The 24,632-nt window shown below is 33.8% G+C and overlaps 1 protein-coding gene across 1 annotated transcript in view; it reads left to right on the top strand.

Moving 5' to 3' along the window:
- The window catches only part of SEMA5A (semaphorin 5A), a 464,624-nt gene that overhangs the window by 395,674 nt on the left and 44,318 nt on the right, over nt 1-24,632 (top strand). Inside the window, exon 15 of the mRNA XM_036757261.1 lies at nt 12,453-12,678. Within this exon, the coding sequence (XP_036613156.1) occupies nt 12,453-12,678 (226 nt within the window). The remainder of the gene's footprint in view (nt 1-12,452; nt 12,679-24,632) is intronic.

Genomic DNA, 24,632 nt, shown 5'->3' on the forward strand with positions numbered 1-24,632 from the left:
TGTTTAATCACCCAGAATGCTTTTCTGTGTCATACTCACACACACACGAAAATGATGAAGGTAAAGCTAGAAATATGTTCTCAAGGCTCATTCTGGAAAAGAATTGAATTGTGGCCATAATGGCTCTGTGTATCACTCTCCAACAGATATATGAAGAGGCCCAAAGTGATTCTGCTGATTCTTGCAGGGCAAAGGGCATTTAAAGCCATTGACACTATTGAAGAAAAATTGAGACAAGACTTGAGCTTCAGAAAGAATTTTAAATTGTCTTCTCAGGTGCCGATATGCATAATACTTTTAAGGAAATGTGTTGTCAGAAGAAGTCTAAATAAGTTGAGGCAGAATAAGTCTTAAAAGCATTCAGTATTTATTATTGATGGTATTCCTGCTGGAATGGGGTCCATGGGAAAAGATGAGGAAGAGAAGCTGGTTTTTAACTACTTATGAACAAGAATTGTGATTTTAGACATCAGATCTGGAAAAAAAAATTCTTGTTTACCCATCCATCATTTGAAGGGTTTATGAACGGAGAAAGTCACATTAGATTAGAAGTCACCTTGCTATTTCACTTAGGACAGAAATGAGTAAAGGTTGAAAGGCATCAGGCATACTGGTAGATTCATTACCTGTTGACAGGATGGGTTTGGGTCCTAGCTCTGCCAAGTAGTTGTGATACCTCTGCAAATCATTTGTGCTCTCTTGGTTTCAAATTCCTAATCTTTAGAAAAGGAATGATGATATCTTTCCTTTTGGCCTTCTGGGTAACCTCAATTATCAATAAAACAATGCATGCAAAAGCCTTATTTAAAATAAAGTGCTGTTAATACTAAAATTGATGCTTAGTAAATTGGTGACAGCCCATAATTAAAAAAAATGCCATTGATAAAGGAGGTCCTGTACCATGCTATCTCCCATTCAATGCTGCCTTATGGTCCATCTCTTCCAGATCTAAATCCTCTCATCCTGTCATGCTTTCCTCTTGACTTTAACATCTCAAACATTTGGAGATTCTTCAGGTCTTCTTTTGTCTACTCTTATTACCCATTTCTCCTATATGGAGAAGCCAGAATTCCAGTAGGAAAAAAATTAGAGATTTGGAGAACTTTCATAGATTTTAATATAGTTATTAATAGTAATTATTACCTAACTACTTCTTTCTCCATAGCCTGAGCAGATATCTTTGATTGCTGAGATGATATATATCATTCTAGTTCTACTAGAGGTCTCTGTTCTATTGACCCCATCCACCTTCATACACATAAATAATTATTTATACTTTTAATTACAATTTTATGGAATCACTTTTATTTGTCTCTAAAAGGTTTATTGTCCCTTTCTCTACAAACTCAAACCTGGTCTAATCCAAAGCTCTTTCTCACTCATTTGCTGACTCTGAATGTGAAATCTGATTATAGGTGAAAATATATTATATTGTAAATCCTTCCATAAAGCCAAATAAAACCCCAAATTAAGGAAGTTAAAAATGGCAAAAGTGAAAATATCATTAAAGCAGGTTCTCCCATATGCTAAGGGAGAACTTTCTGGCTTCTTGTACCCTCAACTTTCAATTTTTCTATTCTCTTTTCATGACTCCTTTATGACCCCTCCCCCAACAAAAAGAACAGTTTAAGATCTCTTTAATCAGATGTGGGAATGGCAGCACAAGTATACAGTTTTCCTCATAGAGGAAGCAAAGGCATTAGACTCAACAGTTACTATCCCTGGCAAATTTTTATAGTGCTTTCTAGAAAAGAAAACAAAAATTTTGTTTGTAGCACAAAATTCAGTACTGTTTCTATTTTTATCTCAACCCTCACTTTATCTTCCAGAATAGATCATCTTTGCATATGAAATACCTTAATTTGAAGAGTTCTTTGAAAAATAGGCTGTTTTGAATAATTATTCATTTATTGAATTTAATTTTGAGGAAACATACTTTTAAAAAAAAAACAATTCCAGTATTTTAAAAAGAACAAAAAATTGCAGTGTGAATCTGGAGCTGAAGGTCAATAGATGGCTACAAATTAATTCATGATTATTCTCCCAGTAGCCAATAATATCAGAGAATGATGATAATTTTATATGTTTATCTATTTATTTTCTTAAATAATCACATCATTACTTTTAAAAAAAACTAACAGTTTAGTTATTTTCAATACAGAGATCTAAACAAATATGAATGCATTGCCAAGAAGTAGATTTTACAATACCAATTTGAAACAGTATTTGGAAATTTACAAATAATTTATTTTATTATTTTACATAGCACAAGTACTCATTCAATTATTTGGGTTTTTTTTCCTTTTGTATTTCTAGGCATTATGAAATCAGGGTGCATCTAACTTAGTTTCTAAAATAATGTCCCATTAATTTTGAGCTCAGTTTTCTAGCAATTTCAATGCTTCAGAACACAGGTTGTAAAACAACAACTATAACAGCAACAACAACAAGCGGGCCTGAAATAACTGCCAAAATGCACACATACTAAAAGCTTATTACTTTGTATATAGAAGTTTTAGATCCTCTGTCAGAAAATATTTATTCTTAAATTACATGTAGTTTATAGCAAGGTTATTTTTTGGGATTTTCCCCAAAAATTTTAGGAGGATTGAAAGAATTAGAGATGTTAGGGACAAAATGAAATGATGGTAATGAGAAGTAAAAAATGAGTTTCTGACTGTGAAGTCTTTTTATAATTATAATAGTAATACTGCAGCATTTATTTTATCATCCTTTTTGCTCAGTACATGACTGCTCTGACTTCCATTTTATTGATACATTTTCTGGGTGGTATTTTTAATGTCTGCTTCTGAAAACAATACCTTGCAAAACTAAGACCATGTGGAGAATCTCAATGTCCATAGAGAATTTTCTTGCATTTTTATTATTTACTGAATATCCTTCATTACAGTAGTACATGCGTCAAAAATATATCTTCTTCTTTTAATTCATTGATAATCAATAGATCTTTGATGAAACTATTCTAAGGGCAAGTATCTCCATTTTACAGATGAGGGAACTCATGTTCAATTAAATAATTTGTTAAAGTCACATGGCTAACAAATAAAGTCTGGGATCCATACTCAAGATGCCTAATTCCAAATCTAGGACTTTCTAATGACTATCACTGCTTTTCACAAGAGCAAATCAATATTTTGAAAATAATTGTGGGTGTTGTAAATATTTTCTTGATTAGTTTTTCTTTGACTAAACAACCTTTAAAATATTTTTCAGTTGTGCCTGAAATGACATATCTTCACTATTCTGGTCACCATTCTTTAGATAAAAAGAATAGTGAGATATGTCTACTCTTCTAGAGACTATAATTTTGGCCTAAAATAATATTGGATTTAATTTTAGCTTTGCACCTAATACAACCAGACTCATTAGCAATACCAGCTAATATGTTGCGTGGGTCAGGGAGGTTGTTAATATATCCCATACTCCGGGCTTGACTTTAAGGAGAATTATGCACTTCTGCAATATATTCCTTTCTGCCTGTGGCATTGATGAAACAAACACTAGACATCGGTGAGTTCTGTGACAATCAATAGAGCACTTATGGGTTTATTGCCTCTAATACTTTCATTTGAATTAATATGGCAGTAATATAAAACCTCCTCTGGCAGCTAATTATATGACAGCACCTGTGATTTCACGGATAAAAGATACTCCTGAATGAGAAAGCTATCTCTACCAATTCTAGTCAGCATATTTTTTGTACGTTATAGTCTTAGAGAGTTACCTAGAGCACTGAAATGTTAAATTAGTGCCCAGAAACTCATAGCCTTTAAATGTTAAAGGCGAGGCATGAACCTAGGTATTTCTGACTCCAAGGCCAACTCTCTGTCCACTAAACCATAATCACCTCTGGCTTATATGCTTTAGGCCACTAAAGTTACTAGTTAGGTTTTTGTGCCAAACAATTTGAATTCTCAGATTGAGATGTCTCATAAATCATCTATAAGTTTTGAACGGGAGAAAGATTTTCTAAGGAAATCTAAATAGCCACTTTAAATCAGAAGGAGAAGACTCTTACTTTTAATGATTTTTACAATAGCAAAAGGGCCAACTAGGTAGCATAGCAAATAGAATACTGGACCCGGAGTCCAAAAGATCTGACTTCAAATCTGGCCATAGACACTTACCTGGACAAACCACTTAACTCTGTTTGCCTCAGTGTCCTCATATGTAAAATGAACTGGAGAAAAAAATGGCAAATCACTCCAATATCTTGGCTAGGAAAACTCCAAATTGGTTCAAGAAGAGTCAGACATGAGACTGAAGCAAGTGAATAGCAACATACAATAGCAAAAGTTTTAATTTCTTTAGTTGTGATTGACAGCAGAGAGAAAACATTTCCATGCACCAGATTTTGTGAGGAAAAATTTCTGTTTAAGAAAAATATTGATTCTCTATATCATAAACACTATTATATGATATTTTTTTCCAGCATACAAACCCAAAGAATGACCTTATCTTCCAGCTTTTTTCTGTACAGAGTACAAATGATATGATGGAAGGATTGTGCTGGGAGTGTATCTCATCATAATTTCAGAGTTACCTCCTAAAGGTATTGTGTGTATCTTAGGGCCAGTCACTCTGCCATCACTATAGCTCCCAATTAGATTTGCCCTTTATAAAAATAGCACTAAACCTTTTGGGCTTAAGTGGCCAGCAATTGCTCAAGAGAATATAAAATCAGTAATGCAGGCTTCTCACAGATTCCAGGAGATTGGCGTGAGAGATAGGGAACAAATTAAAGATAGTGATATTTGCCAGGTTATTTACAAAGGGGAAAAGGTAATTTGTATGATAACAAGGACACAAATGAAATTTATATTCACTTCAGGGAGAATTTTTTTTAAAGATTTTGACTATTCTTGAGGCTCTTTCCAGAATTATTAAGCACTATTGTGCTGATCCATCCACATTTTCTTGGAAGAGCTAATTTCTTGGCTTAGAAGGACATGATTTTGGAAAAGCTCCCGTGTTGGAGATGCTGTGCCATGTATGCATTCCATCTTTCCTGCAAGGCTATTGTACAACCCAGAGCTTCACTAATGGGTGTGTAGCCTTCTCCCAATTTTAGTATTTTGCACATACCTTGAAATTTTCCAAACACATTTTCTTTTTCTTCCTTATTGTGGGCCAAGGCAGTGAAGTGCCAAGGGCTTCAAGGAATGATCCCATCACATATCTTCCCACCTGTATTTTTAACCACTGCTTTTTGTAAAGGTGGTCATGCATACGTTGGTGAATACTCTTGTTTATACCGATGTGGATTGATAAGACCTCATTTTCAGTGCTTCTTCTCTGCCTATCATGCCAAAACCCGTAAGGCACCCTCCTAAAAAGTTTCTCATTATATATAATAGCCTTTATCCCTGTCTCTTCATCTTTATCACTTCTTCTAATACTGTGTGGACTATTAGGCTATGGGATTATGTTTTACAAAGACTGAACTGATCACGTATAGCTGACAGCTAAAAATCTAAATACAGAAAGTCCATGTATCTCATAATTAATAAACAAGTATTTAAGTAGTTACTGTGTGCCAGGAACTATGCTAAGCTCTGGAGATAAAAATAAAAAAGAGTGGGGAGATACTCTATTTCCAAGGAGCCCACAGAGGATCATGGAAAGCTCTCATCATGCAATGCATTATCCTTATGGAATATTTAAGAATAATTCACACAGAAACAAGGTAAATAAAAATCTATAGCTTTAGGTTACACCTGGGGAAAAAGATACATAAGTTATTCTGAATCAAAGTATTCATTTTATTCTTCTGAGTATGGGTGCTAAAAGTTAAATGAAGTGATTGAAATTATGAAAAGATAGAAGAATATACCTTTTTTCTAACAACATATTAGAGTTCATAGAGGAGTATATTCTATATGAATTTATTTATGCAATTTATGAAAAATTTCATAAAACATATACATATACTTTTTCATCGTTCATTAAATGGATTTGAAATGAACAATTGACTTTTGAGAGAGTTCAGATAGGATTTTTTTGTTTGTTTTAAGCTTTGCCAATGGTTTTTCATAGCATGAGAGACAGAAACACATAGGAAGACAGAGAGATTTGGAGAAAATAACTAGCATTGAATTCATGGTAAAATTTAAAGGTTAAAAATGATATATCCTGTGAGTCTTTAAATAAAAAAACCAACATCCAATTAATCATCTTTTTCCATATTTAATAGTTGTGGTTTTTAGTTATATAATTTTTTGAATGGACTTAAAATATACATTTTTTTCAGAATGAAAATAATCTCCAGACATTTTTATGTGGAATTAATAAACAAAATATATAACAAAAACACCAGCACCAGATACTTGCTTTGGTCAATGACTCACATTTCCAGCTACTACTTTGGTAGAACCAGAACTTTAGTGGAATTGATAACCATCCTCCAGTGTAGATTGTTCTTACTGGATTTGTCACCTCACATGATTCTTTATTAGCTGCGCTCCCCACCCCCAGCCCCCAACCCCTCAATTTTCCATAGACATTTGACCTAGTGACTTGGAAGCCTTCCTACCAGGTACCAGTAGAGCAATAATGCTGACTATCTGATGTCCACATTCTTACTACCTGACTAACACACTGCCTTCCTACTTATGCATGTACTCATTTGTGATTTTTATATCACATCTTGCCTAAAAACCCAATTCTGTTGAATTCTTCAGGTTGCCTTCTAGCTTATGAAGAATTTAAGAATATAAAAATCTTTAAATAAAAAAGCTAATTAAATGATCATTCATATATCTAGTGAAATTATATAAACTCAGCAAACATCTTATCAAAGATATAAGTAATTCCATTTTGAAAATCCCTTGGTTAGAAAGGCATATCCATCAAGAAAAAAATATTATGGTTTATATATTACCTTAGAGTTTATAAACTATATGGTGATTTTCATTCTTTTCTCTAATTAGATTGTTTAAAGGTCAAAAGAGTATGCTTTCATGCCTGTCTCTTCATGACCAGTTTTCCATAACTACTATATTATTCTATTTTAATTTTATATTGCCCTGCCAAAGAACTTATTCACTTTCACCCACATGAGTGTCACTATAGCCACTGAAAGAAAGTCCTATGATTATGGGTAGCATGTCTTTTTTTAGGTTCTTTTTTCCCTTTTAGTTTTCTAAATTCTACCCTCATAGATTTTTTTTTTCCTAAGCACCAGACTAGATGCTCAATCCTTCTGAAGACTATTAAAGTCAAAAAACTTGACTTAATGTTTACATGTTCATTATCATGCTTCTAGGCCTACTTCCTAAACCTATACTAATCTTTACAGCATGGTTATAAGGTAGGAATAATTAGTTCTTTATTACAAATGGAGGAATAAGGAAGCCTTGAGATATAATAAGCTGAGTAAAGTCCCCCAACTCAGTAGCAACACTGGGAACAAAATTTTCTCTCTAAAGATTCCTTAATCACTTGTGGCTAAAATTTTATTCAGGGTTTCTGCTTGAAAATATTTTGTTAAATTGCTTGAAATTTACTCTCATAGGAAAAGAATTTAAATAAACCATCATAAGCAAATTTGAAATTTAGAAAGAATTAGAATGAAATTTAGGGAGAAAAACAGAGTTGTTCATAAATTTAAAAAGAAATCATGTCGCTCATTGAAGACAGAAGAAAAGGTCTTGACATCTACTCTATTCAATTTTCAGGATATTTTAGTTACAAAATGCATAAAAGACATAAACGTCACATACCCATTCGGGTTCAATAGACAATGTTGTTGTCTAACCTTTCTTCCTAGTAGAAGCAAATAAATTAGATAGCCTATTACACCATTGCAAAAAGAAAGTACAGAGAATATATGATGGAAAAATTTTGCTTATTGACTTCTCCCACGTATTAGGAAACATATACTCAAATATTTGTTTATTTCTAAAATCTACATAGTTTTGTTATGGAAAAGAGACCAAAAATTTTGAATCTCCAAAGAGGTCCAGGTGTTCATTTTGTTTTGGATGGAATGAGTATATGATGGAAAAAGGAATGAGTTCTGAAAGTCCTCACACTGATCCTTTATTTTGACACTTACCACAGTCAGCTGTATTTCGTTGTACATTTAGAGCTGTAAATTGTTTATACCTTCTTAAAGAGGACAAAATAATTTCTTATAATTGCTTGCACACTAACAGAATTATCACAACAGTTTTCTGTTATATACTAATTGTGTGCTTAGAGCTATGCTAGAAGGCAAGGAAGATAGAGCAGAAAAGAGTTTATAGAGTAGAAGGACAATGTGGCATAATGAAAAGAACTCTGGATTTAGATTCAGAGGATTTTGAAAAAAATCTTGGTTCATCTGCACCCTACTTCCAAGTCCTTGGGCAATTCACTGAAAATTTTGGCCTTTAATTTTGCCATCAGTTTTAAAAAAAAAGTGGGGTAGATTAAATGATCTCTGAAGTAGTTTCTCATATTCAATCCTAAGTGTACTATCTCAAGAAACTCACCATCTGTCTGGGATGTTGCATGTGTGCATTTTGCTAATAATATATGATGAAATATATTCAGTTACCTAAATATTTAACATAACTAAATGTCGAAAAAGGTTGGAATTTGTTTGAGCTAGAGTTCAAGCTGGGGAACACTTATGGACAGGGATAAGAGTGGAAACGGACCTTGAGTAATGGATTAGGTTTGAGTAAGTGAAAGAAAGAATTGATGTTTGCATTTTTCATCCTCCTTTATGTTTATAGGACAGTATTTTCTTTAAATTTGTAATTGTAACCCATTGACTGCTGTTGGTTGATCATTGATCAGGAAAAAACAACCTTGAAATTTCCACTAGTAGGCAGAAATTAAGCATAAAATTAATAGAATTAAGATCATGTCAATGTGGATGGTCAGAATGGCTATTAACAGGTTATTTGGATAACAAATATTCAATAAAAGCCTCTTAATTATGAAAAGGAAATATATTTTTGAATGGAAGTTATTTAAAATATTAAGATAACCAGGGCTAATCTACCATCTGTCTCTTAGTGATTAATCATTCTGATGGTTGTGTCACTATGAGCAATAGTATAATCGTTCTTATGAATAAAGACTAACACATACAAAGTAAAGTAAATGTGAGCAAACCAAAATGTCGTAGTGATACCCACACATTCGTATAGGATACCACAAGGGAAAGCACTGAAGCACTAGTTATATGGTATCCCATGAGAATAAGAGGGAATAAAAACAATGATAACATAGTCAAAAAATAAGACATATATTCATTATACACCAAGTCAAGGAAGGTAAATTATTCAAAAGAAAAAAAAATCAGAGTCTAAGAATGAACTACACTGTTTAAGATAACAATGGACATAGGTATGATAGGCAACAATTTGTTTTCTCAAATTTGGACCATAAGTACAACTGGGGTATATAAATGATCTACTGGCTGAGCTTCCAGACAGCAAACAGATGTCAGTGAAGACATTTGGGCCAACTTTCAAACACATCCATCAAAGTTTTTTTTTTTTTAATGAAAATTCCTCCCATGTAGATGAATATTATAGACCTGACAGAGGCATTCTAGGAACCATTGGGAATGTCTCTATTCATTTTCTTTTAAAATATTCAGAATCTACATAATCTTTGGCAAACCAAGAACTTATATGCATAATGTCTTAAGATATATATTTTTTAAAAAGACATATTCCTGTATCAGAGGCACATGATGTAAATATGCTTGCAGGTTATTTTCAGCAAATACCTTTGGACATCTGCACAGGAATATGCTGGGATGCTGGCACACACAACATGACTGAAAAGAAAACAGCATATGGCATTTTCAAACAGCAGTACCCAATATGTGGTATATACTCAATTATAGAACGTTGAGAATTTCAGTCTACTCGTTTGTGGTGATCTCTCACCTTAGTTTTCAAAAACAGCATACATTCTATTACCGAAATTGTAATCTAAAGACAAAAAATGAATAAAATAAGATAGATGTATATGTTTAATATTTGGCTGCCTTTGACCATATATTTGGGTAGAAGGCTGATACCAAGACAGCACAGAAAGAGGTTAGAAGTTCAATTCATAATGCCAATGATGATTAGTTAGATAATTTGGTGGCTATTGAAATAAGAAGATCACAGTGTACTAATGGCTGTTAATTGCTCATGATGTCACAAATTTAAATAACTTTAGAACAAAGGTTGACAAACTGTGGCCAGATATGACCCCTGTCTTTCTTAGTTTGTCCTGTCTTATAAGCTGAAAATGACGTTTATATTTTAACTAAAGTTTTATTTTTCTTAAAATATAAAAACAAAAAACAAAGAACGAAAAAAGCATTCTTATTTTGCCTGTTTGCCAGTGAGTCAAACTATAGTTTTCTGACCCTAGCTTTAGAGGATCATTTATTGCAAAGTTTCACAACACTTTTTGTGTCACAGACCCCTTCTATAGTCTGGTGAAGTCTATGGCCCTTCTCAGAATATTTTTTTAATTCATAAAATAAAATATAAAATTATAAAGGCAGCCAATTATATCGAAATTAAATTGTCATTTTTAATGCACAAATACCAGGTTAAGAATACTTTGTTGGAAGAACAAGATGTACTATACCCAAGCTATCAGACTGTACCTTCCTTGATAAGCAGGACTAGGTCATAAGCTTTTTGTCCCTCATAGCTTGACAGAATATCTTGCAAATAATAGGTACTCAATACATAATTGTGAAACTGATAAATTAATATTACTGATATATCCCTATTCTCAGCTTCATCAATTATTCCCTCTCCTTCACCTCACCCTCATCCTTTATATATTTATCACAGTTAAGGTGTTCAAGTATTAAGTTATGCTTCTCAATGAAATGGTTGTACATATTTCAATAGCCCTAGCTCTAAAGTCTCATCCTACATTATGTTTCCATGGCCACATTTACCTTACTTTTCGGACTCTCAGCATTACTCCATTATCTACGAGACATCTGCTGTATTCCATCTCAGTAAGTTAGTTGTTCATTTTGGGCATGGGAATGAAGGAAAGAGAAATGAGCATATGAGTACTTTTGAGCCATTTGCCTATCACTTCATATAAATACTGTGACTTAGGCTTGGGAAGTGATAGAGGCTCAAATAGGCATAATAATCTTGCATTGTGATCTATTACACATTCAGTTTCCTCTCACTTTTTTGGATTTGTTCCTTTAAATGAATTGGCAGCAAGGAAGCTCTAGCAAAGCCAAACATTTGAATAATCAGCATTCGGGGAAGTTGATTAAAAAAAGACAAACCACTGGCTTTCATCATAGCGAAGACAAAATGAAGTATGGAATGCCTTCCTCGTATCTGTTTTGTACTAGATGGCATTCTGAGTTTCCCAATTACCCTGCATGTAGAAATAATAACCAGTCCATAAGTGTTCTGAGGGTTTTTGTTTGGTTGGTTTTGTTGTTGTCGTTGCTGTTAATGTACATATAGGTCACTACTTGTATCTTTATTGAAATAATAATACTTGTCTAATGATGTTTATTATTTAGGTGTTCTTTTTTCATTTCTTGCAGATACTTTTCTGGTAGTAAAGCAAATAACTGTTCCACTTTCAAGGAAAAAAGGAAAAGTCTATTTAAGGGACTGAGGAGATCCTAGTGGTATAACAGGAAAACAAAAATCAAAATGTAACTCACAAATGCTAGTGAAGGTAGTTGTGTCAGCAATGAGGGGGAGGTTGTCTCATTTTGTAAAGGTTTTTTTTAGTTTGTTTTCATGAAATCTGAGATTTCTATAGGCCTTTAAGTTCACAAACTTTAGGTATGCATAATCCAGTGGGTAAATGCCTAATTCTATTTGCCATAATTCAGTATTAAGTCTTAAGCAGCATACTGGTCCTACCATTTTGTATCCATTTAATAACTTTTGTCATTGGTTTATTTTCATTTTGCTATGGAAACCAATATTCAAATCAAGAAAATTTCAAATGACTGACCAAAACTGAACATTATTTTAGGACAAAAATATCAATAATATACAATTTTGGTGGGCATTTCTATGCTTTCCTTTTTAATTGTTTTCCATCTTGAAACAGTATTAGATTATGCTTAGGAAAACAAAAGAAATCTACTCACATTTTTATTTAAACAGATAGAAAAGGTATATTGCTATATTTATTGTCTAAGATTTTCAGGACATTCATAGCATCCTCTGCAGGTACTCACAGAGCTTTTTGCATTGTCAATAAAGTATTTTTCATAAGATATAATGTTATCCAGGTTTGATTTTATAATTTAAAGATGGATCTAAATATACTTTAACTACACATGGCTAATATTCCAGGACATGGAGATTCAGAATCCATACCTACGATTTTAGTAGCTAACAGCAGGAAAACAAACTCTTTAGTAAGATTATCTTGATATTACCAGATGACAAATATGCAATATTGTTTTTTAAATTTTTTTCCAGGAATATCAGCCTTGTAACACCAACTCATGTCCAGAGCTGAAAAAGACCACCCCTTGGACGCCTTGGACTCCTGTCAACATCTCTGACAATGGAGGTCACTATGAGCAACGGTTCCGTTACACTTGCAAAGCTCGACTACCTGACCCCAATTTACTGGAGGTGGGAAGGCAAAGGATTGAAATGCGTTATTGTTCTAGTGATGGAACCAGTGGCTGTTCCACAGATGGTAAGCTGAGATAAAAGAGACTCATTGCCAAACTGTGACTCCTTATCTGTGACTACTGGGGAAGGTATTTTGGCCTTCCTTTCATTTATGCCATACAAAATGGAAGCAGATCATGTTAGTGAGGGAAAAAAGGCTAAGTTAATGGTTATTTCTTTAGTTATTGCTTTTGCTGTTTCTAGATGTTCTATTTTAAGATGAAAGCTGACAAACTGTGATTCCCAGGGTGCTGAGGAGATTAGAAACTATACCATTTGAAGATTGGTTGGAGGAATCTGAGATGGTATGCCCCAAAGATTTAGCAGGGCATGATAACTGTCTCCAAGCATGTGAAAAGGTTGTCGCAGAGAAATGGTATTAGAATTATGATAGTCCAGAGAGCAAAAGCAAGAGTGGAGAATGGATGTTTTATGTAGAGATAGGTTTGTCTGTCCCATGTAAAGAAAATTGTCCTAGTAATAGAGGTATCCAAGAATGAAATAGGCTTCTTTGGGAGCTGTTATATTCACCTCCTCACCAGTCTTTAAATCCAAGCTTGACAGAAAAAATGATTGTTAAGATATAAGTTGGACAACATATTCTCTGAGGTCTGCTCACTCAGATTCTGTGACATGATTGAATTCACTCTCAAAATTAAGCAACCAACTATCAATAGTTGGTGATAGATTGGAGCTATTTTGCATTACTTTTTGGTATTTAACTGTATTAGATATTTTATTAATGTTATTAACAGTTTAGGGAAATCTAGAATAAGGTAGTCTCATCATAAATACCTTCTCCTCTAGGGGTTTGTTGTTGTCCTTCATTCTCGAAGCGGACCTAAATGACATTCCTATGCTAGAATGAAGTTTCAATGTGTCTGACTGGCTGATCAGACCAATACAAGCTCAGAAAGTGGAATCATTATTGAAATACTAAAAGAACCTCATTGTATAGCAGACATAGAATTGGCCATTGAAATAGTGTTTTTAAGTGGTTTGTTTTTTATGAAATCCATAAATAAATAATGATGATTCATATTTATATAGATGGTATTTTGTTTATAAACCTATGAGGCAGCTAATGGAAACATTGCTTATATTTGTATCAACAATACTTAATATAATGCCTAGCATCAAGTAAGCACTTAATTAATGATTTTTTTCCTTCCTTTCTTTCCTCATTTTGTGAAAGATTCAGCTGAGTCATAAAGAAGTGAAGAGACTTGCACACAGTCATGGTTAGTTGTGTCAAAGCCAGGAACCAAATTCACATCTTATGAATCTAAGTGCAATGATCTTTTCATATACTGAGCTGGCTTTCTGGAGAACACACTATTCAAACAATCCTCTCTTGTTTCATACTGCCTCTAATCTCTTACAAAGAAAATTTCAGTCCAAGCATGACAACTTTTTGTAAGGTATCAGCTTTGATAATAACACCATTAGCAGTAGATCTCCCTTCTTCATTGATTGTGCAATGATGACAAAAGTAATGTAAATTCTTACTCAAGTCTATTACTACAAGTATTTGTTAAAAATCGCAAAGTCTGAAACTAAGCCCACATTGATCCAAAAAATGCTTTCTCCAATAGATTATAGCCATAAAATTAAATTCCACTGACACACAATACTACACTTAAGTTTTATGCAAACCAGATTGGGGGAAGAGGAGTGTCTCCTATATTTGTACCAGTAGTATAGAAGTGTTCACAATGTTTCCTTTACAACCCAATATCTATTTAGCCTAGGTATTTAAGATTGTTTTCAGTGCCTTCCATGTTATAATAGTAAAAAGACTTGAACTAAGTCTTGGGGCTCTTGTATTTTAGCCTGACCTTTAGTATAAACTAGCCCTATAACTTAAAGCAAATAATTTAGACTGTCATATAGTCTGAATAAGAGTTTGGCCTAAGGGAATAGGAAGGAAATTAAGGCTATAGTCTCCCCATGTAACAGTAATCTATGCATTAACTTCTTGATGCCTTTTAGTAACCAATAACAAACACAAAATGCCTGATATGTTTTCCTTAGAAGTGTAACTATTGTGGCTTCTAATGCTAGTGACAACATCTTGAAAACACATGAGTTCTGGGTGTGTTTGACCCACTAATTTTAACCCACTCTTGAAGCGAAGAAATTCTTTTTCCTAAGGACAAAATGTAATCAATTTTTTATGCTACTTTAGTTCTGGTCTCTTGGAAGGAAAACTTACTTAAATGAGTGTATGTGTTGTAATAGATATACTGACAGTTATTCTTTAAATAGAAATATGTACGTGTTTACTGTATGGCCAGCATTTTGCTGTACCCTGCTGTCAAAAAGATTTTATTCTTATCAGGGAGACAACATACATAAAATTGTCGTATCAAAAAAGAGATATAAAGTACCTTAGTATAATAGGTTTAAGACAAGGAGAAACTATTATTTTAGCTATCATATTTTTAAATGAATGACCCAGAGTTTTACCACACACAACAATAATCTTTGAGAAAGGACAAAAATCTAACATCTTTTCACTGGTATTGAGAGAAAATTTTATCAAAAATCTAAAACTAGTTGTTAATAACAATGCAGGTTATGTTCTGCAAAATTTCAGCCTCAACTTCCCCTGATTCTCACTTTATCCATAGCTTCCCAACACTCATATTACTCAGTCACTCATTTACTGCTCTAGGAATCAAAAATACTATTTGCTATTTATTAACCTACAGGCATATGCTAGAGCATCTTAAAAGTGGAATAGAATACCAAAAACAAGGTATTTTAAATTTATAGACTCAGGATTTGAAAGAAATTTAACTGGGCAAGACTTATTTCCTTGGGGGAATAAGAATTTTCATTAAAAAATTGAAATTCACAACAAGACTAAGCACCTTCCTACTCTTCGTATTCCCAAATGCCATCATCATAACCTTGCTAAGTGTAAGAAGATTTTCTGAATATTTAGTGGGCATCCAAATGCCAGCAAATTCCCCCTGAAACAATTCCTTGAATTTCTGTCAGTTGTGAGACTGTTGGTGCCTAGGAGCTTTTTCTATTTCAATGAGCAACAGAAGCCACCAGCCTCGATTTGCTGTAAGCGACTTTTGTGTTTACTTCCTGGATCTCAGGAAGGAATGCTAAATAATATTTGCAGAAACAATGCCCATTCCCACTCATCCCTAATCCTTATTATTTTTTGCAGAATTCCTACCTCATTTTTTCTAGGCTTTGTCCTTCAAAGATCTGGTGAAATAACTTCTCAATTCCAAGAAAGGCTCTGATTAGATTATGTTTATTACAACTAGTTTTAAGGAGCAAATGAAACAAGACAAAACAAAACAAAAACATCAAGCCATCTTATTATGTTTCTCCTTATGCCATTTTTTTGCTAAGCCCTCTGGTCATGGGAGAAAAGAATATGTAAGTAAAGATAGAGATTCCTTCTAAAATTCACTTTAGCAACATCTTATAAATGACTCACTCAGCTGATGAATAGAAATATTGGATATATGTGTGTATGTATCTATGTATGTATGTATCTATCTATATATGTACATGTCTGTATACACTCACAGAAACATATATACACACACAGAGAAAAGATAGGGCAAGTGACTCATCTAAGATTGCACAGACAGCAAGTACAGAAGGCCAGATTTGAAGCCAGGACTTTTTTACTTTATTTCCAACCTTTGACAATTTATCAAGTGGGAAATGGCTCTTAGTTTTATAAATCTGACTTGGCTCCCTATATATTTGAGAAATGAGACCTTTATCAAAGAAATTTGCTGTAATCCCCCAATACACGCAGAGAGTTTCTTGCTTTTCTTCTAAGTGTGGCTGAATTGGTTTTCTTTGTGCAAAAACTAATAATTTCTTGTAATCAAAATTATCCATTTTATTTCCCATGACCCTCTCTATCTCTTCTTTGGTCATAAACTCTTCCCTTATCTATAAAGCAGATAGGTAAAATTTTCCATGCTCCCCTAATTTACGTATGATATCACCCTTTATTTTCCATCATGTATCCATTTTGACCTTATCTTGGTAGAAGGAATGAGATGTTGATCTAATTTCTGCCAAACAGCTTTCTGGTTTTCCAAGCAATTTTTCTTAAATGGTGAGTTCTTGCCCCAAACCATGGATCTTTGGGTTTATCACATCCTAGCTTATGAGGTGGTATACTACTGTGTACTGTCTACATAATTCATTCCACTGATCCACCACTCTATTTTGAAGCCAGTGATAGATTGTCCTGATCATTATCCCTTTGTAATGTAGTAGTTTGAAATCTGGAACCACTAGATGCCAATTCTTCACATTTTCTTTCATCAATGCCCTTAATATTCTTGACCTTTTGTACTTTCAAATAAATTTTATTATTATTTTGTTTTTATTTTTTTCTAGTACCATAAAATAAATTTTGGTAGTTTGATTGCTATGGCCCCGAATAAGTAAATTAATCTAGGTAGAATCGACATTTTTATTATATTGGCTCAGACTATTTAAGAGCAATCAACATGCCTTCAGTTGTTTAGATCTGACTTTATTTCTGTGAAAAGTAGTTTGTGAATTTCTGTTCATATAATTCCAAGGTTTGTGTTGACAGGTAAATACCCAATTATTTTATACTGTCTATAGTTATTTTAAATGGAATTTTTGTTTCTATCTCTTGCTGCTGGACTTTGTTGGTAATATATAGAAGTGCTAATGCTTTATGTGGATTTATATTATACCCTGAAATTGAGCTAAAGTTTTTAATTGTTTCAACAAATATTTTAGTTGATTAAAGTTCTCTAAGCATACCACCATATCATCTGCAAAGAGTGATGGTTTTGTTTCTTCCCTATTATTATTCCTTTAATTTCTTTTTCTTATCTTATTGTTACAGCTAGCATTTTGAGTACAATACTCAATAATACTGGTAATAATGGATGTCTTTGCTTCATCTCTGATCTTAGTGGAAAGATTTCAAGGTTATGTCCATTACAGAGAATGTGTACTCTTAGTTTCAGATAGGTATATTTTTAAGAAAAGGTCCATTTACTCCTATGCTTTCTAGTGTTTATAATAGTGATGCATGTTGTGTTTTGTCCAAAGTGTCTTCTGCATCTATTGACATAATCATATGGTTTTTCTTGTTTTTATTATTGATATGGTCAGTGATGGTGATAGTTTTCCTAATGTTGAACTAGCCCTTCATTCCTGTTATAAATTGTCCCCAGTCATAGTGTATGATCTTTGTGATATATTGCTGTAATCTCTTTGCTATTATTTTATTTATAATTTTTTGCTTTTTCTGTTTCTGTTCCTCCTGGTTTAGGTAATAAAATTTTATTTGTCTCATAGAAGGAATTTGTCTCAGAGAATGAATCCCTTCATATATTTTTAAATAATATTGGGATTAATTATTCTTAAAATGTTTGGTAGAATTCATTGTGAATCCATCTGTTCCTCGTTTTTGTCCTCCTTAGGGAGTTCATTTGTGGCTTGTTCAATTTCTTTTTCTAAGGTAGAGCAATTTAAGTATTCTATTCCTCTTCTGCTAATGTAGACAATTTACATTCTTGTAAATATTTATCTGGGAAACTACATGGTGCAGTGGATAGAGTGGTGGGCCTGGAGTCAGGAAGCCCTAAGTTCAAATATGGCTTCAGACATTTACTCTGTGTGTGGCCCTGGGCAAGTCATTTAACCCTGTTTACCTCAGTTTCCTCAATTGTGAGATGGGCTGGAGAAGGAAGTGGCAAACCCCTCCAGTATCTTTGCCAACATCACAAAGAATCAGACACAACTGAAATAACTGAACAACAAATATTCATCCATTTCACTTAGAATGTCAATTTTATTGGCACATATTTGGGCAAACTAGCTTTTAATAATTTCTTTAATTTCATCTTCATTGGTAGTATTTTCACACTTTTCATTTTTAACACGAGTAATTTGGTTTTCTTTCTTTTTTTATAATCAAATTAGTCAATGTCTTTTCTATTTTGCTATTTTTGTAAAACCAGTTAGTAGTAGCATTTATTGGTTCAATAGTTCTTTAAATGTTATGAATCTCTCCTTTGATTTTCAGAATTTCTATTTTGATTTTTAATCAAAAATTTTTAACTTGTACTTTTTGAATTTTTAATTGCAAGCCAAATTTATTGATCTAATTTTTTATTGGTGAAAGAATTGAGAAATATAAATTTTCCCTAAGTTCTGCTTTGGCTTTATCCCATGCATTTTAGTATGTTGTCTAATTGCTGTCATTCTCTTTCATTTAATTTCTGATTGCTTCCATTGTTTGTTTTTTGACCCACTCATTCATTAAGATTAGATTATTTAATTTCTAATTAATTTTTAATCTCTGCTTCCAAAGCACTTTATTGAATAAATGTTTGTGGCATTAAGTTCTAAAAAATGGTACATTAAATATTTTTGTTTTTCTGCATTTGTTTATGGTGCTTTTATGCCTTAATACATGGTGAATTTTTGAAGGTGCCATTCATAACTGGGAAGAACGTATTTACCTTTCTATTCTCATTCATTTTTCTCCAAAGTTCTTTCACATCTAACTTTTCCAAAAATCCAATCAAGTCCTTAACTTCCTTCTCATTTATTTTATTGTTCGATTTATCTAGTTCTGAGAGAGGCAGATTGAGGTCCTCTGCTAGTATAATTTTACTCTCTATTTCCTCCTGTAATTCATTTAACTTTTCCTTTAAGAATTTGGATGCTATGCCATTTGTTGTATATATGTTTAGCATTGATATGACTTCCTTGTCCACATTTTAGCAAGATTTAGTTTCCCTGATTATCTCTTTAATTAAGTCTATTTTTTTCTTTTACTTTGTCTGAGATCATTATTGCTACCATTGCTGTCTTCTTCTGAGTTTGTGTCTTGATCTTCCCTGTCACCATAGTAGCTCTTTATGGTCAAGTTCTGTTTCTGTTCTTTGTTTATTTTTCTAGTCTTTTTCCTGACTTTGAAATTTATATTAAAGTTGGGCTCTGCTCGTCTGGTGGTGGGTAGGCACTCTTCCCAGCTTTTGCTTTTTTGCACTGCTGTTTTCAGAGCTAGTTCTGGGAGTCTGTAAGTTTCCAGTGTTTCCAAGGTGATTTGATCCATAGAGAGGTGTAGTCACTGCTCTCCTGGTCTGAGCTCTGGTCTTTACCTAGGAAGGACCCCTCCTTTTCAGCCACAAATGCTAGCACTCCTCTCTGCCCTGCAACTTCAGCTAGAGACCTTGTTCCCCTACAACTGCAACTGTTCTTCTCTGTCCTGGAACTGTCACCGTGTATTGTGTACGGGTAACAGAATTACCAAATATAGCCTGGTCCTATGCCCAATGTCATGTCAGGGTCTCCTGTAATCTCTTTCTGACAATTTGTCTAAACCTCTTACTATCTGAGAACTTGTGTAGCTTCTAGTAGTACTATCACATCCACCTCCAAGGCCCATAGCTGGTTTTGCCACCTCCTATGCTCTGGGCATTCCCTAGCCAGGTGTCACAGACATCTCCTTCAGACCTCTAAAGTTGTCTTGGGACAGAAAAATGTCTCACCCCAACCTTTTGTTGGTTAGGCTGCTTCAGTATTCAATTTGATACATTATTTTAAAGTTGTTTGGAGGGTAATGTCAGGAGAGTTCAGCTGGTTTGTTGACTCTACACTGACAACTCCACCTCCCAATTGGCCATACATTTTTGAAAATTTTCAACTACATTAATTGAAAAAATCATTCGATTGATTGATCTATCTGGCCAAATAGCTACATCAATGAAATCATGGATCTTTGGCAACGTCAAAGCTGAAAACTTGAAACTTCAACCCACTTCAAATTACAATAGACTACATCAATACTGAGAAATAATTTTAAAGTTTTATTGTGCTAGGAATTAGTTCATTTTCAGTTATTTTAATTAAAAGTAAAGTTATACCTGTTAAAATTATGACAACTTTAATCACCTAAGGGAGCAATAATAATGAGTTTTCTGTAGATATAACCATATTTTTGGCTTGTAAGAAAGATGAAAGTAATTTTCCAGCTAAAAGGAGATCTTCTTGTTCAAAAAATGAAAATAAAAATTGTCAAGAAGGTTTTGTTTTCTGTGAGTTAGTATCTCGTCATGTGGGTGGTAGTCTCACTGATGGAAACAATTAGGGTGGTTTCTTTGTACCAGGGAGGATTAAGAGGGAAAATTAAATGCCTCATGCTCATTTTTTTTTCTCAGAGTATATTCTGCATGACAAGGAGGTATGATTATGTAATGACTTTTTTAGAATGGAAGAAGAAACAGTGTATCTTATAAACCAATGTGACTCTACACTTCTTTATATTTCTCTTTCGATATGAGAGCAATCTAAATAGTATCTCATTTCTTCCTACATCAAATTAAAGAGAGAAAAAAGAAAGAATGTGTTTTCTTGGCTTCTTTTAATTCCCTGAATTTCACTCCCACATCTCAAAGTGCCTACTGGATATGTCCACCTGGGTGACCTGCTGGCACTTCAAATAACATGCCTGTAACTGAATACATCTACTTTTCACCTAAAATTAAGCTCAAATTCCCTATTTAAATTGATATTACTTGCATCTTTTGGGTCACCAGCCCTCAAAGTCCCTCCTCCCCCCAGTCATCTCTTCCTAACTTTTAATCCATTCAGGTGCTTAATCCTAAAGAATCCTTGATTCTTTATCTGGACCTAATTCTTTTCCAAAAATACCATTAGCACTTTAAATCTCTATCACATCTCAGTCGGACTATTTAACTGCCTCCTTCCTTTCTATATCTTACTTCACCAGTTCAGTCTTTCACATACTTAACAAAATAATCTTCCTCATGCTCAGGTCTTCCTGCTGATTTCCCTGCTTTCGATGCATGCTATGTCTCAACTTAAAAAAAACCCTCAGTGGCTCTCTGTTGCTTGAGAGATAAAATTTGAAAAAAAAAACAAAATAGTATTTCAGGACCTGAACAACTTAGTTCCAATGAGATTTATTTTAATTTATGGTAGACAAAGTGACACTGTGGAAAGCATAATTTCTTTGGTGTCAGAAGACCTGGATTCAAATTCTGTTTTTATTTGGATGACTCTGGTCAAGCCTCTTGACCTTCTGGGATCTCTGTGTCTTCACCTCCAACAGGAGGGAATTGGACCTGATGGCCTCTGATAGCCTTTTCAGAACTGAATCATTGACTCCATTGCTCTCTGTTGCACCTTAAGGTTTACAATGTATTTTCTTCATCCCATGAGATAAATAGTGCAGGCATTGTTATCTATTCCTTTTTTATAGGTGAAGTAACTAAGGCTCTGTGAGGTGCAACTTGCTGATGATCATATAGTTAATAAGTGAGGTTGGATTGGAACCCAGGTCTACTGACTCCATACCTAATTCTGTATAAATTACATGATGGTTACTGTAGCCTCCAAGCTATATTTCCAACCTTCTATCATATTAACTCTCCTTCACATAGCCTATATTCCAACCAATTTGGATCACTCATCAGCAGAGCATCCCTCATACCTGGAAAGTAATCCCACCTTATCTCCATCTATGAAAATTATCTACTTTTTTACAAGTTAGCTTTGAATGTCACTTCTTCCATTATTGTTGCTCAGAATCTCTTAGTCCTTCCTCAAGTTTTCTGAGAAAACGTGGCTTGGATTTTTCCTTGAGTTTATTACATCATTCTTTGTGTCATGTTTAAGCTATACGCATGTTATTTCTCCTTCTAGAAGAATCTAATCTTAAGCAAAAGTGTTATCTCATTTGATTTTTTAGCTTTGTCCCCCAGTGCTTCACATATAATTAGGGCTTTAAACCTGTCAAATCAAGTTGAAACAACATTTCAGGGATGCTGGAGGTTCCAAGGTTCCAGAGGGACAATTGCTGATGCTCATGCAGCAGGAAATAGAATAGCAATCGTGATGATAGCTAGCATTCTAAGAACAGTAAAGTTTTCCCAGCACTTTGCAAAGTTGTCTTTCTATCTTCCCAATATACCTATGAGATTGATGCTATTATTATCCCCATTTTATAGATGGGGAAACTGAGGGTGAAAGAGGTTAATCCATTCCCCTCGAATAAAGCAGTTAGTAAGTGTCTGAATAGGATTGAATTTAGGTTTCCTTGACTCCATTTCCAATTACTTCACTTAGCTGTCAATCAGGTGAGGATGAATTGACTGTGGCTAGGGCAGTTAATGAGATGAATTATCCATTTTGTTTCATATTAAAATCAGTCAAATGTTAGAGGAGTTTGTCTATGATGTATTAATGGAATTAATATATCACTTCATATTAGATTAGAAAGGGTCTTTTAATTCCTATAGTCTAATCCCCCAGTTTTGACACCTGAAGAAACTGAGACCCTGAGAAATGATTCACAAAATTATCTATGTACTAAGTAACAGGGCTGAGATTTGAGCCTATGTCTTCTGTCTTTGAGGTGGGTCGCTCAGTGGATAGGGAGCTGGGCCTAGAAAGACCTGAGTTCAAATTCAGCTTCAGATACTTACTATCTGTGTGACCCTGGACAACTTAACCTCTGTTTACCTTAGTCTACCAGAGGAGGAAATGGCAAAATATTCCAGTATCTTTGCCAAGAAAATCCATGGACAGTATAGGCAAGGTATGGTGCATGGAGCCACAAAGAGTCAAACATGACTGAATGACTAAACAACAACATCTGACTCTAAGTACAAATATATAGGCATATCTTTTCCACTACACCACACAAAATTGGTTAGGGCAGGGTTATGAAAGATAAGCCTGTACATTTGTAACTTTCCCCTGTGACTGATTCTTAGCAAGCCTGACAACTTTCCTTGAGTCCTTAGCTAAGGGATATGTAAACTCCTTTCAAGTAGAGGTTGTTTCATTCTTCATACTTGTATTATACGTTCCTTGCATGGTGTCTAGCATATAGTAGGAGCTAAATAAATGCTTATTGTTTGATAATGAGCAAAATGGATAAAGCTAAACATTTGAGCTGCCACTAGGTATAATTCTATTTTCGTGAAAAGGTTACTTCCGGCACTTAGACTTACAGCATTTTGTGGGTTGTTGTTGTTGCTTAAAATATCTCAAATATTTTACCACCAACTTTTTTGTGTGAAAAATTATTAAGGTTTTTTTAATCGGTGAGTAGGTACAAATGAAACAAATGTGATTTTTGCCTTTGTGTCATTTATTCATAAGGGTGAAGGATTATATTAATAGATATTTTGTGTTCCACAGTTTGGTTGTTATTTTTATTTTCTTTATACCCATTAGCCAACTGGTTTATCATTTATCTCTCTGTCCTCTAGCGCAGTGAATTGTTCATAAACCTGCACTTTAAGTTTGTCAAAAATAACTGTTCCCTAGTTCCATGAAAGGCGTCAGTCTCAACAGTGACTGATTCCATGGCAGTTAATCTGCCACCTTTCACTAGCATTTAATTCACTTTCAAAAGGTGAATAGGTGAAGGCACAGGTTTAGCGAAAGTCAGAATCATTTCTATTTTTCTAGCTTGATGGCTTTAACAGAAGTGTGATATATTCCATTCTGTCTAAAAACGATTAAATTCCCATGCTATGTCAGTGCATGCCTGCAGGCTATAGTGTTTCTTAGCACCTTTCCAAAGGGAAGAGAGAACATTATATTTCCTTTCTAAGAAAAATAACATCACATTAAAAATATAAAACTGGTATCAAATTCTCTGTTTATATATATATATATATATATATATATATATATATATATATATGTATATACATAATAATTATAGAAACATTTAGAGAGCACTTTAAAGTCTGAAAAGCCCTTTTACATATATGATCAATTTGAACCTCATAACAACACTGTGAGGATAGGTACTATTACTATCTTCTATTTTACAGATAAGGAAACTGAAGCAATGATAGGTTAAGTGACTTCCTTAAGATAACATACCTAATAAATTTTTGAGATGAATTGAATTTAGGTCTTCCTGAATCTCAAACTCTGAATCCAACCATC

Source organism: Trichosurus vulpecula, chromosome 1, assembly GCF_011100635.1.
Source record: "Trichosurus vulpecula isolate mTriVul1 chromosome 1, mTriVul1.pri, whole genome shotgun sequence".
Classification (NCBI taxonomy): domain Eukaryota; kingdom Metazoa; phylum Chordata; class Mammalia; order Diprotodontia; family Phalangeridae; genus Trichosurus; species Trichosurus vulpecula.